Source organism: Lasioglossum baleicum, chromosome 10 (genome assembly GCF_051020765.1).
Source record: "Lasioglossum baleicum chromosome 10, iyLasBale1, whole genome shotgun sequence".
Lineage (NCBI taxonomy): Eukaryota > Metazoa > Arthropoda > Insecta > Hymenoptera > Halictidae > Lasioglossum > Lasioglossum baleicum.
This window is the reverse complement of record NC_134938.1, coordinates 2292840-2311100: the sequence shown is the minus strand read 5'-3', so window position 1 is coordinate 2311100 and position 18261 is coordinate 2292840. Positions and strand designations below refer to the sequence as shown.

The window sequence follows — 18261 nt, the reverse complement described above, 5'->3', positions numbered from 1 at the left end:
ACGTTAGGTCGTGCTGTAAATAAATCTCGAATTATAACTCTCATTTGAATACGTGATTGTCCGTTACTGCCGCGCAGCATATTTTCTTCCCCGTAAATGAAATTAATGAATCTATTCTTTCGATGCATCAAGGTAGATGCACTCACTCGACATATTTATGCAGCGGCAAGAATTTATGCGGACAACGGACCGACAGCATTTTCACGCTTGAATGGCGCATTATAATTGCAAAGACATCGTGTTTTATCGCGATTTTGTTTCGCGGTACAGCCGGTACGACGCGACGATTGCATAATTAATTGATCGGGCAACGAAAAAGTGCGTGGGGCCATGGGGCGGAGAAGAAGGAGTGGGCATACGCTTTATTGCTCGAACCCTTTTGCGGATCAATCGGCTAAAACGAATGTAAATGTTTTTTTTTCCCCCTGAACGGTGAATTTTAATTGGATACCTGTACAGTGTACAGCGCGCACGTGCGAATATCATTCGCAAATATTCGAGCATGTTTTTTGTTCGCATAAAGCAAGAAAAATACAGAGATTTCGGTATTTTTCAGCTTTCATCAATATTCACATTGATTCTATCGATAAAAACTCGACTTCCGACGATAAATTCATTTTCAGGCCAGAGGTTATTCGACGATTACAAATCGGAAGAGTTATTGTTTCTCAACTGTTGCGCGCTACACATCATTTCATTGGGACAGCAGTGAATTACAGTGCCAGATATCTATTTTATATTATTTTATTCATCGTTCCAGAGAGATTCCTTAACAGATGATAGTAATTTTTCTTCAATTCCGGTATCCGCGAGAACGACTACAAAAACGAGGATTCGCATAAATGTCCACGGATGAGTAACGAGCTCGCACGATTTATCACGGAATTCCCATGACCATTGAATTACGTTGTTACATACGAAATATCCGATTTGATAATGCCGATGGCGTGAAAGTTTCTTTTAAAGAAATAATTTCATGTCTGTTCATGTATTATACTAGCTACATAATATGTATGTAGTATGTAGTGGCCGACTACAGGGGATCTTTCTACGTTTCGTATGAAACTTTCCTAACCAATGATATACGCGTGCTATTTTGTTCTCTGACGTTTTTTTCATGTATTTGTAAAGTTAAATATACTTTGTTCGTGAAACGCTAGAGTGTATTTATTAAAAAACACGTATCTCACGTGACACATACGAGGCGAACGAAAAGACGAAAGTTACGATTGAAAATCGGACATTTGTCGTGTAACAATATGACAGAAGAAAGCAGACGGTAACTGGCACTTACCTATAACTTTCATTTGAACGGGTTCGGAAGCCTCGGTATAAATAGGAGACGCCATCGAGACCTGACAGCAATACGAGCCGGACGCCTCGAAACGTACGTCCATTAGTTTGATTGTCGTGCCGTTTTCCAAGTACTGTAAACAAATTGCGTATGGTTTTAGATTTCAATTGTGCTCCGTCGATTACCTAACACCCCTTAAACAAGCCGCAACGCGGCGTACTCGTGTATTCATTCAGAGCCGTCGCCATTGTTCCCCGGCTTTATTATTGCCTCTCGCGTAGGACGGGAGCTTGAACGAGACGTATCGATCCCTCAAAAATGGATCAAACGACTGGCCTGATCGCGTAGGTGTTCGCCGAAGTGGGGAAAACCGTTGTAGCCTTCTTCGGCTGATCGCGTAGGAGTGGTTCAACCCCCTATATATCCCCTTTCAACTGATCGCCAGATAGAACCGGCCTCGGTATTCGGGATGCTCTCGAAAATCTTAATCGCTTTAATAAGTTACAGTCTAGAACACCTCGTTTATACGATCCAATTAATTCTAAACCTCATATACGCTACCGCTCAAAAGTATCCAGACACTTGCGAAAGGTGTAACCGTCTAAAATAGTGACTAAAATCGATCTTTACTACTTTCTCTCTTACGGAATATCTAACGATTTCAGTTCAAAACTACCTACGTGGAAACTTACCATTAATAGACTAACAATAAGATTAATAATAACTGTGCAAACGATGCTTTCCCAAATACAGTAATAAAACAATATTATAACAAATCTGTGCGAGCATAATCGGAACGCAAAAGTAAAATAATAAGTTGACATTTGTGTTGGACAGCGTAATTTCGAAATATTCTGCTTATTCGTCTAAATAATTACTGATCGGCCGAGTTTGTTGCATGCGAAAAATAAAGTTCCGACAGGAACTGTGCAGGAGGTGTGCACACGCGAGAGATTACAAAAATCTGTGTCGTCACGCATGTATTTAATACACACGAGATCGGCGCGGCGCACGCAATTATTTTAAATTGCTAATTGACACCGGTGAAGAGATAAGGATTTCGAATGAAATTACCACTCTCTCTCGTTTCAATATTAATCGGAAACGCAGGATATGTATAGCGATTATTATTATCGAAGTCAAAGGTGCTCGAGGTTTTAGAGGCTGAGTTTCAGGTTCAATGAATTTTTCGCCTCTAATTGCAGTTAGGTCGACGAGCACGAAGGACCCTCTTCCTGTAAAGAGAGTGCTAAACCGGTCGCTAAGCGAGGAGGACGAAAATTCGACGCCAAACAACTTTCTCCGGCGCGGCGCGGCGCCTAGGTTCTCCGGCCAAGACTACTTGACCTGGATTATGTTGTTTGTCATCGTGATTGATTTATTTAAGGCCGAGGGCGAAAACTTCAGAGTCATCAAACGCCTCTTTGCAAGCGCGGAAGGAACAAGGACCCCTCGACGAGCGAATATATGTATATATATTCAATTAAAAACGACTCGAGTTGCTGTGTTCACGTTCGATTAGTGCATTAACACGTTGACTGCCAAGCCAACGCCCAAACAGCAGAGTTCAAATTTATCACATTGATTACGATGCATTTACGATGCATTGATTAAAGATGCATTCATACGGAATTGTTCAATCAATTCGACAATCATCAATTTGTCCACACATCGTGTAGACACAAATAGACTGTAGATTTGATGCACTTCTGAGAAAAATGGACGAGCAGGAAACAAAACGAAGAAGAAAAACATTTTCATCTGATTTTCAGTTCGTACGATCGACTCGGACAATTTTCATTTGATAAGAATCGCTGTCCAGTAATAAATTATTGCATAAAATACTGAAGAAACAGACGATACAGACAACTGCTGCATTATGCAGCAGTCATACAACATGGTTTCACTGTGGAACGGTCCGAGAATTGGGAAGTCCAATAGCATCGTGTTTTCGCGAATAGAAGCACAGAATTCAAGAGAGAGAACTGCACGAAAATACGTCGGTGAATATTAAAATGTTTGAAGATTTGTGAAACAAGCAACAATAAAAGAGAATTCAAATTAAAGGGGCGAAATCACCACCGGAAAATTGCTACCCCCGAGGCTATCTCGGAAAGTTATTGAAGGTAAATATATATACTTTAATTTGCGAAGTTGCATGGTTTCTTGTATAAAGCGATGTAGTAGAGATAACTTTTTACTGGTTCTAAAATTTAAAGAAACGAGGGTTGCAGCTACGGTATTACCGTATTTACAATCCTTTGACGATACGTATCCGTGTAGAGAATTCGTGTCAGTGTGCGTGTATGCGGTGAATGCACGATACATATGTATGTTCTTGAACGAAATTTCGTGGCGTGCTTATTCTCAGAAATATGTAATAAACGCGTGATCGATATGAACAGCTAATCGTCAGGAAAATTTATATTAACAGCAAGTTTAATTAGTCCAGTAGTAATTCGATTAGTTGTCGAAACATATGTACGAGCAAATCTACAGGATTATATTTCGAGAACTTGGAAATTTCCTACAGTGAAGTTCAGCCAGAAAATAAAATACGAAACTTCAACCTTCTCCAACTCCAACTAATTTATCTATTGTGTATGTTTTAATTGGTAAGTTCCGAGGGCACAAACAGCTTTATATTTCTTAAACACAATTGATTAATATTGTTATAAAAAATTACTGTGTTAATGAACATACTTGCTAATGTATTGATGCTTCTGACAAACACATTTGTTATTCGTAATAGCGAAAGCAAAACAGAATGGAATGGTCCTGTTGGTCTGAAGAACCTAACTCTTCCCGTTCCAGTTTTTAGCATCGCAATAACACGGTTTCGAGAAACATAGCTACCATGTTATGCAGGATTTACCTGTATTTGAATGTGTGTCACAAGGAAAGAACAATATCTCGTTTGTACCTCTGACCGATTTTCTAGGTATCGGATGCATGGAGCAAAAGGGAAAAGCGTACTCCTCTATTTGGAAAAATGGAAATATACAGTACATTCGCAGAGAAATAAGATGTGTCACGAACCGCGTGCCGGTTTTTATTATTAACGTTGCATGTTACAGTGCGCGTGCACCCTCCCCCTGATATTGTGTTCCGACTTCATACCTGATCACGTTAGCGTTACGCGCAATTTCAATTTGCCGGTAAACTCGTTCTGCCCGTTTGTGCGGTATCCTTTAAGAAAGGCGGGCTTGCTTATTCCCTCTAATGGAAACCGATGGTACTTATCTGATTCCTTGTTAAAGGATGTACACCGTGTTCGGAAACTCTTTGCCGATACTTCGCCGGGCGAGAATCTTTTTATAATAAAGAGATTGATTTCTTGATCCCGATATTTACCTCGATAGGACCGGAGCAGCACGTTCGTAGACTCGCATAGGGCAAATGTACCTATTACTAATTCTAAGAATCAATATTAATTTCTAAAATTAATAATAGTGATATAATAATAGCTATCATATGGATTTAATTTGAGGAATTATTCTAATGATTCTAATGATTGTTCATTCGTGGAATTAATAGCAATGATAATAACGCTCTTGTCGTATAATATTGGCCTTAAGAATTAGCAATGGAAATATACATATATGTAGTTATAATTATAGTAGCGACCTAGAATGAGAAATTATTATAATGATTTTTAGTTCGAAAAACGAGTAATAACGATAATAATAACGTTGCTATCGCAATGCAGAAATACTAGTAAGAGACACGTATGGACGATAAATGAAGTAGCAATCATGTAAATGGCGAGTGGAAGTTTAATTGCTGTTTAAATACCTAGCCATTATAATGAGCGTGGACTTTTTCACATTTACGAAGCTTTTGTAAAATATGTGTACAAGTTTAATTTGATAATAACACGCGGGCGTAATGTTACATTCCACAAACTCGAGCGAAACGAGTTCCAACAGTTACTCGTACAAAAAATTGCAAAACAAGAAGTAGAATTGGATAGCGAACAGAAAATCGGGCAGTGATTGTTTACCGTTAAAGACACAAGATCTATCTCAGATTGTTATTAGACAATAGTCGACAAGTCGATGTTGGTCGAACAAACAGGGTAAAATATTAAACGATCTCGGAAAAGCTTCGACGATCTATCTAAAGTCTAAAAGTCTAAGGAAAATACTCGTAGGGGTAGCTGGAATGATTTTCTCAAAAATTTATAAGGTAAAATAAGAAGAAAAAACCACACAGCATCTGAAGATTGTCTGATGTTAAAAAAATGATTTGTTTTTAGGTCCAGATGATCCTTTGGTAGCAATTTCAATAGGTAAAGGAATTTCATACTGCTTTGTTATGAAGTAAAATTGTGTAACACAATGAAAAGGAGAACTGCTGTTGATTCACGACATAAGATTTTTCTTATGGGAGTTATGAGAAACACGCGACAGTCGATTGAATGCTGGTTGAACAAACATGATAAAATAATTGAGCCACCTTGTAAAAATTTAAGAGGAATGCTTTTCGAGGAATTATTATCTGAAGCCGAAAAAGGAAAAGTAGAGATGTACATAATAATGACTCGTAGCACCTGAAAAGGAATATCGGAAAGAAGAAAGAGCTCGAAGATTGCGGAGTAATGCTTGCTTGTTAAAACGAAGTTAAAATTGGAGCTGGATCGGGGTCGTAACCTGCATCAGACCACAAAGTTATTACTTCGTGGAGTAACAAAGGTTTCGATGTAATGTGAAAAGTTTGAGAACCAAATGTTATTTATATCGTAAAAAAGTTCCGTGACAAAATAATTATTATAGAACAAAAAAATTGTCATTGGATTAGTATTGTCTCACCGTTGCATCTAACTCCATATCACGTTACACTTGGAGTTTCTGGGCTTTCCAGGGTGTATGTACACAGTGGGGATGAAATTTTCCGAAATATCCTGCACACCCCTCTATCGTACATATTGATGAACCAAGTATTTAATAACTTGATCTATTTACTGGTATATGTATAAACTTTTAGATTCGATTCCGCCAAGTGGTCAAATACTTATGAACGGTAGCGTAGATCGAGATATGTATAACAGTAATTTTATTTACAGGCGCGGCGGCCCTTCGTTCGCGTTGCCTACTTCTGAACTGTAATGGTTCACCTGGTGTATTATCGTTGCAGGACATAATATGTGTCACAGAGCCACAAGGAACAAGGTGAATAGAACAGACGCGTTTAGCGGACGATAAAGTATATGCGTCACTTTTTCTAGGTTAGCCCTGACGTTTCGGGCACAATGCGGCTTGTAACGAAAGGTAAATCGCGCGATGCACGAACCGCGTAACGTTGCGAACACGACAGAATGCGAGTTGAATCCACCACTCGATACCGCGTCCCCTTTGTTCTCATTCTTCTTCCGTTGGCTCTAGAATATGTGCGTATACAGGAAATAATGGGGGATCGTGCGAACCGTGCAACATTGTTGCGCAGAAATTTTTTTCCGAACAATCGGCGATCACGATATTTCCAATAATTTTTCGATATGCATTTTTGAAACCGATCCAACGAACAATACGCACGTATTTTACGCACTATGGGGATCAAAGGGGTCGAGGGAACCATGTACAATTCTATAAAATGTCAGTTAATATTATTTTAATTTCTAAAAGAAAAATCTCCATTAAAAAAACCGCGGATGTGCATGAAGTTTGACAGTCCGATAATTACATTTGCAGGGTTACCGAGTAGAATGGATCAGCTATTAGGCCTGCAAGTAGAACAAGTGCGCAACGAATCAAGCAACTAAAGTGGTGAGTGATTTGATGGATCAGTAAAATAACTAAACGATCGATCAAAGGCTCGGAGAGAAAATGTCATTTCACGTGAAAGTCGAGAATAACTTTGCTATTTATCGGACTTTGAAATGACATTGCGTTCAATTCATTAACACTTTAACCTCAGTCGCGTTTATCATTAATGAACACATAGGTTTTCACTTAGATCTGAAAATGGACTTTTCTAGAGATATACGGACTGAATATTAAATCGATATAATTAACCTCTCAAGCTGGTAATATCGCACGAATTAACTATTGGCCCAGGCGGTAATTATATAATTTGTATAAAAAAAATTAAAATTACATAAAATTACTTCAAAATGACGGGTATTTCTATCAATCTAAAAGCATTGTTTTGCATACGGTATCAATCAAAATTGTAGCGAGAGCTGCTGGACCATGCTTATCCTGCTAGACCTAATTTAATTATTAGAGAGAGGAAGAGAGAGAGAGAGAGAATGGCCACAATAAAATTCTCCAGTTTCCGTTTCATTAAATAAGTTGCATTGGTTTCATGGACTTTTTATGGACATCGGTTCGACGATCAACTTATCAATCAATTATTTTTGGTCGGTGACGTGTACGATATTGGTTGTGCGACACGAAACGAAAAATAATGGCTTAAACAACAGCGTACTACTGTCAGCGGGACGAAACATTGATCGAACGAACGCATAAAAAGTTGACGTGCTCGACTGTGGGAAAGAAATATGTACAACATTTTGCAGAAGTTATCCGTTCGGCCAGTAGAATATGAACGTAACTGATCAGACAGGTGGTGCTCGAGCCTCGAGCAGATCCCTCGGCCGACAAGAAAACCGGGACGATAGATGACAGGATAGGTAAAATGAAATAGTAATTAGTCACAGCAGTGCCGCGTATCATTGACCCTACAAACAAGCACAACGCGGAGGCGGCTGATCAGATAAGTAGAATGCAACAGTATAACGAGCGACTTGGTTACAGCGGAACGGTACCACTTTATCCAAATGGAATGAGACCACGATCAAACGAAGCGCGTCGATGGCTTCCGAGGTAAACAGAAGAGCAAAACGCGATCGCGTAGACTACCGGAAGAACAAGTATGTAGTCGGTTAGTTGAGTAGCTCGATATATTTTTATAAAGCTACTCGACTCGTTACGAACGAATAGGGTGACTGCACCAATTACTGAAAACGCTTACGTATTACATTAATTCCATTTGTTATCGAATAAAATAAAAATCAAACTTGTGTTTATAATTATTTGATTACTCGCTGTACGTATATCTGCAGAAACAGAGTATACAAATGATTGTAGTGAGATACGTTAATCAAAGACAACACGTTAAATTCTAAAGTTAAATTCTAGATTGCGCCTTGAATAACATGCAGCGACAATTGCTTTTAACACGAAAAGATTTCAGCGATTTAAACGAGCACTACCAGCGAAAGCCTCGGTTGAAAGCACCGCTGCCGTTTGTAAATTAAACGTTTAATCACCCGGTATTACTCAAACAGATTGAACTTTAGAGGAGGCACCCAGCAATTTACTCGGATCGTTTAAATTCCAGGCACACGAACGGCTATCGAACATTTGTGAATTATTAATATCGACGCGGCTCGATTTTTGCAATTCGGCCAGAAACACGCCGCGACAGCCTCGTCTTTTCAATCTTTTTATGTGCCCACAGGAATTTGCAGGCTGTTACAAAGCGCGCGAATCCAATTCGCTATACCACCGTTCAGCATTAATCTCTCGAATGTGATACGAGAAATCGTATACAGTATACACAGTATACAGTATACTGTATACAGTTTACTTTCAGCCTACGGCCGTAAAAAAGAAACTCGGTTTGCAATAGTTGCCCCATTATCTTACGCTCTCGCTCATTCATGCATCGATCATTCATCAATCCTTAGTTACATCTTATTACATATTAGACAGCGGATCTTTATTGAAAATAAGAAATGTTAAAATAATCTAACATCTTCAAATTATTCTAATGGCTTCTCCTGTTTATACTAGACAAATCCTTTCTCATTTTCTACCGCTACTATGCAACCATCCCTTTCTAACTCCCTGCATTCTCTTACCATATGTTCCAAATTCCCAGATTCGCCCCCGCATATTTCGCATTGTCTGCCCTAACTCCCTTGCCACTATCTGTTTCATCTCTCTACCGTTCCACATCCCGCTCATGCCAATAATCGCTGACTTCCATCTCCGACTTCTTTTCTTAAATATTCTGGTAACCGTGCAGTAGTTCAATATTTATGCTATGTATGTTTGCTTATATTTTGATTTCTCTATCCGATTATGTTGCAATGCAGTTACACTTCGATGTCTCTCCTTTTCAACTTCCCTGTCATTTTTCTTTTCTGCCACCCGAATATTTTCTCCATTTCTATCGAGCTAATTCCATTCGGACGATCTAATAATTTCTACTGTTTCCACTTCTTTTTTTATACCCCATAGTTCTAAGCCAACATAAAAACGTCCGGTATTAAACTGTCGAACAGGATCATTCCGATTTTATAGTCGTGTTTATTCCTCCCTCTCCGCGCATGGTTGTTAAAAACCGCTGTGGCACAGTGGTGTTGTAGCGTGTAAAGAGAGAAATCCTATTTTTTCCATGTTTGTCGATGTTCGAGTCTCTCTTTTGACGGGTGGTGTTTGTAAATAGTTTTTAGCGCGAGCTATTAAAAATCATGCTTTCAAACTGTACGCAAATTGAATTGTGGTGCTGTATCAATTTTTCCCCGTGTGTTCCCGAGCTTTCCGCTCGTCCCCTTGTGCGGACACTCGTCGATCGTTGCAAATCACAGCGAACTATAAAACTTGGCTTTTATTAATAAAAGCCTCGACTAACGAGACGCTTGAAGCCGATAGTACGGACGATTTAAATATCGCCGTTTTTCCAGCCGCGTATCGATGTTTCGTATTATCGGAGAAGGAATAAAAACGGAATTGATTGCCGCCGGGTAATGCAATGCACAGTGTGCAGAGAAACACGCGGCCGGGAATGAACTTCGTTATAATACGTTTCAACACATCGTAAAAAGTTTTTCGTACGATATGAAACATGAATACATACATACGTGGAACCGGCGCGGCGCGCGTCAATCGAGCACGCGACGATTCCACGACGGAATCGTTGAACACGGTTCTTCGATAAATTATGATACTTTTTCGTGTTTAATGTTCATAACGAACGAGAAAATCGTAACGGTTTAACAACTTGCCGTTCAACATATACATATAATTATTATTGTTATTGTTCTTATTATAGCTTGCTACCGAGTAATCTGTGTGCTTAACCTCGTGCTGTGCTGGTCGTGCGTGGACAACACGTGCTCCAGTATATCTTCATCGACATTTTTATTTCCGTACTGCGCATATTGATACTGTATTACGTGTTTCTTTTTTTATATTTTATGAATGGTTCTTTAGTTACGTCTTTCTAACAAGAGTGCGTAGAAAGAAACTAGGGTAAAGTTACCAGTTGCCGTGCCCCACCCGGATATCGGACGCAAAACAAACTTTTTAGAAATTAATAAAAACAACATGCAGTACATGTGTACCCAGTATTACTTTATTCTCCGAACAAGAACAATATTTTATAAAGTGATAATAATAATAATAGAAAATTTTAATATTAGAGGGAGATATTATTCAAAATTGTTTAAAATATAGTTAATTGGAACATTTTACCGCCAACGAAGAAATTACGCGAAGCGTCCTAAATCTATCGTAGATAAAAACTGTATTTACGAGCAAACTGAGAACTGACAAAACTTAGGTAACTTAATAAAAGTTGTATAATAAAAATGCGTACAGAGTTTTAAAGTAGTTAGTCACGCCGTTCCATTTTTAAAAAAGTGCAGAATAGTTGATACTTTTCAGAATGAAAACAAAACGTCCCTTAAAGCAACCCCTATTCTGATTTATAACTAGACTGCGTATTTTTATGCGAAACCGAAATTGTTTGCCGCCATTACAACATACATCCTTTCCTTTCCTTAATTATTTTAGTAAGTCCAAAATAATAAAACAGTGTTTTCAGATTTTTCGAATATCTTCACCATTTTAATTCTGACTATTTGTAAAGGTCTTTTGTGTACAGTGTACGTATCAAGCAAAGTTCTTCTGTTACGGATAGAAAATAGAAACGCTTTACATATAAACTTTCTGTATACAGCATGTTAGAAACACGATATGTTCTGTCTCATAGGTTTGGGGTAAGTGCCGTGCGGTTGCTCACAGTCCTCTTACCAAAAGGCATTGCCTTCCCCATTCCGTTGCCAGATCCTTCAGAACCACGTGTTGTTATTATTTAGCAATAAGACTTCGGATCGCTTGCCTTTTCTAAAGATCTCGCTTTCAATAGACAATCAGTAGTTCAATACCGATACCTGAGAGACCCTATGCGGTCCTTAGTTTATTGCGTTTATGGCATTGGGGCTGTTTATTAGTTTCACGGCCACACACACCATAAATACCTATCATAAATATGTCAAGGAACCAAACATGTGTTCGGTTGTCCTTCCCGAAACTCTCTTCTAACTGCGTTGCTGCTAACACGCTGACAAGCAGATAGCGTTTTGGTTGAATTTCACTATAGTACATGTTATTCAGAAATTTAGTAGAAGTCAATGTATGAATAATTTACAGAAATATTTAGGTTAACGGGAATACGGAGTCTCGCAGACTCCGGCACGTTATTAACACAAAAGCGGAGGCTTCGACACCGCCACTTACAAGATGCAAATTAACTTTTACTACTTTTAGGGAGACACTTGGATCCGGGTCCACAGGTTTGAATGTTACAGAAAAAGATGGTTCTGCGGGAGTCTGCCACTTCTCGTCACCGGTTACGAGTTCAGGGGTGCAACACGGTGTGAAAAAGGTTTCAGATTTGAGCATTGAGATTGCATCACAGATGGGCATTATTTGGCGAAATAAATATTTCAAACACTATTGAATATTTTAGATTTTATGTTGTGCGGGGTTTACCCAGCTCTGGATCGCGAGAGCCCTCTGTTAAATGTACTCCCATTATTAACCTGACACAATACTAAAAGTGAAATTCCTTACGTACTTTTACGCTCCTTTGAGACTCGAGCCTTCTTACTACGTGCCAACGTAATGAATTCGACTGCTAACGCGTAAGAACGGGACACTAGGCAAATATTTTATGTATAGCGTGGAAGCTACACAACCGATCCTTTTCACATCGAAAACATGTATTTTCCATGATTGTGGTATTCTCATGAATGCAAACAACGTGCCATTCATTCATTGAGAGAGTTTCTTCGCGCGGCAGACATTGTCTTGTTGAAAAGGTGTCGTCGGAGTATCCAAATATTTGATATCTTATGCGAAAGGCGTGAATATTCAGATACTCGTAGACAATGATATACATATCTCGGCTCGGAATAATCCTCCCTCATTGAAATAAGATCCCACGCGTTTTCTTCCGAACCGGAAGAAGATTGCAAATTGAATCTGCCTCGATATCGCGAGACATCGCACGAAAGAACTTTATTCGATATTTTCAAATTGTATTCGAGCACGGATTCTTCTATTTTTCGGTTTCACTATAGCGACCAGAAGCATCGCGCCGCACAGTGGTCCGGAATAGTCCGGATTGGGAAATCGAGTGACATTTTGTCGAAAAATGAACAAGCTTTGTATTGCTTTCTAAATATCCATCTACCTCGAAAATAAAGAAATTAATAAAAAGTATAATCAAGATTGTAATCGTAACGAACACTTAAAGTTGGACATTTTGAAAATAGTATGTTTCGCGGAGTTTTTGCGTGACAGAACTATTTTATATAATAGAAAGATTACGATAATTATCAGTAGATAGGAATAATATTTTAAAGAATTTTAGTGGAAATTTCATCCCGATATCTCTTATGGTACAAAAGCTATAGTAAAATGTCTATGCCTGCGCGCCGCGCCGCGCGCTGCACGCCGTGCAGCGACACGATTCCATTTCTCATTTGCTTTTTTGTCTCGTTAACGTGTTCGATGCTTTGTTCCGGTGACAAAAAATAGTTCTAAATTTCAACGGTGTGTGATATAACTTTGCTGTTCCAATTCCAATACTAAATTCGCGTGTCCGTGTTCGATTATTGTACTACGTCCGAAAAATGTTCGTATACGTACGCGACGCGAGGGTAAAATCGTTAAACGCGACGTGACGATCGTTTGAAAGGTGTGTAATTAAAACAGAACAAGAGGATTGTGTGCGTTAATTGCGAACTCACCTCCATATTCGCGCCTTCTACCCGCTGTTCGACGAACGGCGGTTTTCTATCCTTTATGTACTGCAGTATCTTCTTGTCGTCTTTCATGAATTCCACTTTGTGCAACAAATCATCCGGTACATTATGGTTGCAATGCAGAGCGGTCGTGCTGCCATACGTCACGTAGGACTGCGCCATCAATTGCACCTGCACCGTGGATGTCATCGTGGAAGTTGCATCTGGAACCCACCGATAATACATTCTGTTTAACAACTCGATTTCAATGATTTCCCATCAGAATCTTCCACGGCGAGTTACTCGCGCGTATGTACAGTCGATCCGAAAAATAATTTTACCACTACGTTTGCTCCGATTCTCGAGCAACTGTCAATATTTCAGCTGTGTGATGATTTCGTTCAAAAAGAATTCTACAAATAAACAATTTCTAGAAATTTTCTAGAAATTCTGTACACCCTCAAGAAATTGGAACTTTGAAAAGAAACTTGGATGGGTGATTTTCCCAAACTGCAAACAAACTGCTTTAAAGATAATAAGTATAAATTTACTGTATAGAGAGAGAGAGAGAGAAACACAGATTGTAGAAATTGTAACGGTTGGAACGATGATTGTTTCAAAAACCGACGAGAGGCGAGGCGACGTGGCGTTCCTGCAAACAAACAATTGAAACGTACCGCGAGGAACAACGTTGCAAAGCTCTATTAATGTTGCGCTGCATTTCGTTATTACGCATTGACCATTAAGCGAACAAGTGCAATAAACAGAATAGTAATTTTATATTAAAATTGAATCGGTCGTGTTGACATTTAAATTTAAAACTTGAAACACTGGAAATACAACACAACTCGTCGCGCGTCGCGTCGGTGGTTCGCAAAGGGCATATGGTATGGAAAGATAATGATGCGCTGCATTGAAATAAACTCTCCTTTCTGAATTAATGCGATTCACATCCGTTTGCTTGGTCTCGCTCTTTAAACGATGAATTGCGAATCCACGGTTGAATAACGCCGGTTCCACGAAGATAACTAAGCGAAAACATTCGAAAATTCGCGAAATTCTTTCGAAAAAAACTAAAGAAATCCGGCGGACATTGTCCATTGATTCGATGCTGTAAAAACGCAAGTAACAACCAATTTCCCGGTGATGCCTGTGAATGGCGTTGCGATCATTACAGCGAAAGAAAAAACAAGGTATCGTTTATTATCGGCGATGATTACGTGGTTAAAATATCGTCGATCGGTTCGTTCGAAAGAATACGAAAATTACGCTACATTTTGTGTAACGTCGTTCCCGCCTGTAAAATTGTTAATTAATTCATGCATCACGCATCTATTGACGCGGCGCGGCGGGAGCATAAACACCGTTAAATACATACCACGTCACAGGATCCCGTATTCACTTTAATTCGAATAACCAATGAATCAATTAATTAAGATACTTAACGAATACACGTAGATTATACTACGAGCGTGTTTGTTTGTATACGTTTCGTCGTATTCGGCTCAATTTGCTGAATAATTTTAATTTGATTGCGTCATACTGTTCGCCGAACTGGCTTTGAAACATATAGAGAGTGTCCCGAAAATTCTGTACTTCCTTGAAATGGGTGAAGGAACTTTTTCCATTGCGAAAATGTTTGTTTGCATACGTTTCTCGTCATATTCGACTCAATTTGCTGAATAATTTTGATTTGACTGCGTCATGCTGTTCGCCGAACACAAGGCCGTGGCTTTAAAACGGGGATGTTACTTCAACTTTGCACGGTTTTCATTATACATAATGCATGCTTAAATAAAGAAGACAATTCAGTCTGAATTTCCTATGAAAGCGTTTTTATAATTTCAATAACTATTATGTAACTGGAATGAAATGAAATGAACCGTTAGTAAAACGAAAAAAATCCAACAGAAATCGTTTCTAGACAACGATAACATATTTGTACCACGCAAAAGTATCAAAGTAAAATATAATTGTTTTGTTCGTAATGCGATAAATAATTGTGAAAATATGTGATGAATTTTTCATTGCGTATTCCACACGTTTCGAACACCGGATAGTGTCTCTTGAATATTGGAAGAATCTCACAATCAGTCATCGGTTGAATATTTCAAATAGGCGATTTCGAGGGAAGGTTCAATAAAAAATTAAAATTCCGTAAGAGACGTGAAATAAAGTTGAAATAAGTGTAAAACTGGGGCAAGTAGGTAAGTGGAACAAGACAGTTGATCGCCAAGCAAACTTGATACGTGGCTATTCTACTTATTAATCAGGTATAATTAGGTCGTTACCACCGACAAGGATGGAATAGAATCATGGGAATAGTAACGGTATTAAATCAACTGATCATGATATATTCTGAAGCAGTACAGATGTTATGAAGATCTAATAATATTATGAAGCCGAATACACGAAACTGAATTAGTTCAAACACGTTATCTCCCCGTCCGTTCTATCTTGATAAATTCAACGTTGTCTTCGACGGTGTATCGCATAAGCTATGAGAAGCATGCTGTGCTCTAATTTGCAAAGATAAATAACAGTATCAAACGCGACAGACTCGAATGAAAAATTAATCTTCGAAGGGAAAATTCCAGCAGAAATGTTCAGCGAAGCCAACGGACTTATTGTTAGTATAAAAATGTGTCACGAGAACGTTTAAAAAATTGAATAAAACTAACACCAATTTTCTCGTTTTCGTTCGCTCTATCGTTACTTTCGTTACTATCTATTCGCGGAAACGTTTATGAATTATAATGCGCAGTCGCGTCGATATTAAATAGTCAACTAATTCAGCTGTAATTATTGCATACATATACACCCTCGCAATCTAGTGCGTTAGCGTCTATTAATGCGACGAATTTCTAGCTGGGAAACTGGGTCGCCTAGAACGATCAACGTTTACGTGTCAGTTTGCTGCGCTTCTGGAGATCCGTATTATTTTAGTTAACCACCGTTCCTTTGTAATGAATTAATTCATGGCAGTAAGGTCAACAGGAAATTAAATTATTCCAGGATTGCTCCTAAACATCTGCGCCACGCTACACGGAATATACAGTCCTTCCGTGCATTGATTTTTACTTTTAGTATCTCGCCACGTTAAAAGAACAATCGTATCAAGCCGTTATCGTCTGATAATTATTCATTTATTCAATATCCCCCTGAATATTCTACTTTTTCCGGTGGTCATACAAAATCAACAATTATTAGTGTTATTATTAGACTGCGGATGTTCATGCAATTTGTAAGAGAAAGTCGAATCAAATGAAATCTTATTTTCAATGGTAACGGTAGTAGCCCTTGTAGATCTGAAAGAAATAAAAATTGTACCGAATTCTATCAAATTTTATATTCTAGCATTTTTTTTAAATTTTCAGATGTTAACATAAAGCATAAAGATACACTAAAGACCTGCGTGTTTTCAAGAACGTGGGATCAAAGATGGCTAGACGCCATTCAACCTATGAAAGATTTCTGATAGGTTTTCAGCGATCTCGAAAGAGCACGAATCAGACTGGATGACTAGTGACCACGTTGGGTCGTCCGGTCAACGACTGTGATAGAGAGATGTTTACTTAAAAATAGCTAAAAACCTGTCTTTTCCAAACCTTTTATATTTTTTCATTCCCCAAAGATTGCAACCGACGCGACGCATTTAATTTACTACGATGCTACGCATTCACATTACTTTCAATGTTTCTATCTCTGTAGTGAAACATCTGAAGGGAGAGGTTTAAATTGCACATAATAAAAAACAAAGTAAAAATGAACGGCAACGAACAAACAAATAGAATAAAGATATAATTGCTATTGACTTTTCTTATGTCACACTATTTTCATGTTAGAACAAGTGTGTTAGAACAAACTTTCGGACTAAACCTTTCTACGCTTCGAGCATTCATTACCCCGTTATAATTACTGGGTTGAAACTTGCCTCCGGAACTTTAAACGAAACTTTTCAAGTTGTCAGAGGCAATAATTTCTTCCATATTTCCGAAAAGTTTTGCAGCCGGAGTGTTCAATAACTTTGATGGCAATGGATCCAAATGAAAGGCACAGAGGATTTAATTAACTGTAAGTGACGTGTTAATAATACCATGCCGACGTCAACGTTCTTACGTACGCTGCATACATAAATCGCAAATTTCCATGATCGATTCCCTTTAAAACGAAGGCATACGTATACATATATGTATATGCATATGTATATGTATATACATATATGACAGGCTTTTTCCACATTTTTACTCCTTTTGCTGTTTCGAGGGGAAAAAGTCGGAGAATACTTTCAGAGAGGTAGCAAAAAGGGGGAGCAAAAACTAATGGCCACACTCTATCTAAAGAACTCTAGAGCAAAATGTAAAAGTCTGAAAGAATATGCCGTAAATACTGGTCGAGTGTGAATGAGAGGGAGTGTGTGCGATGTGTAGACGTAGACATAAGTGTGGAAGGTAGTGTCTAATAAAGGCACGTCATACGGTTCGTGAAAACGGTAAATTGTTCTGGATAGCGAAATCGATATCTTGATAGCCTTCGCAAAAATTCGTTCAAAGAAATATCCGCATAAAAATGTTGAATTCTTTCCGAACTATTAACTCTTAGCACTCCGAACAGTGACTCTGAGGCGCCATTAAAAATTGCTGCACCATTATAAAGTACACTGCCAGAAAGTGAATATGCGTGCAAACCAAAATCGTACAGTTGATTTTCTATTCGTATATGCAAGATGTAATAATGTCCATCAATTTTTCGAAAATGCGTTCAACCCTGATTAATGATAAAACAATATCTACGATAGCACACTTGTAAATGTACAAAAATAAAGATATTTATGATCGATAGACGGCGGGTTCTACGCATTTATGACTAAAAATGAGTAGGTGTAATTTAAACCATTAAAAACATTAGACGAATTTAAAAATAC

General features: G+C 38.4%; 1 protein-coding gene and 1 long non-coding RNA gene across 6 annotated transcripts in view; one reads left to right on the top strand and one right to left on the bottom strand.

The window, feature by feature from the left end:
* LOC143212836 (cell adhesion molecule 1) overlaps positions 1 to 18261 on the bottom strand; it is a 29825-nt gene that overhangs the window by 9125 nt on the left and 2439 nt on the right. For all 3 annotated transcript variants that reach the window (XM_076432052.1, XM_076432053.1, XM_076432051.1), the window contains exons 2-3: positions 13344 to 13561; positions 1295 to 1427 (exon numbers count right to left, since the gene is read on the bottom strand). In XM_076432052.1, the coding sequence (XP_076288167.1) occupies positions 1295 to 1427; positions 13344 to 13561 (351 nt within the window). The remainder of the gene's footprint in view (positions 1 to 1294; positions 1428 to 13343; positions 13562 to 18261) is intronic.
* On the top strand, positions 1035 to 8936 carry LOC143212840 (uncharacterized). Of its 3 annotated transcripts, XR_013009794.1 has the most exons (8): positions 1035 to 3420; positions 4236 to 5482; positions 5553 to 6260; positions 6360 to 6465; positions 6522 to 6564; positions 6985 to 7059; positions 7719 to 7928; positions 8053 to 8936. It is a non-coding gene; the product is annotated as an uncharacterized LOC143212840 (long non-coding RNA). The 3 variants fall into 3 exon arrangements; XR_013009792.1 differs by having other exon boundaries at positions 1035 to 5482; XR_013009793.1 differs by lacking the exon at positions 6522 to 6564 and having other exon boundaries at positions 1035 to 5482.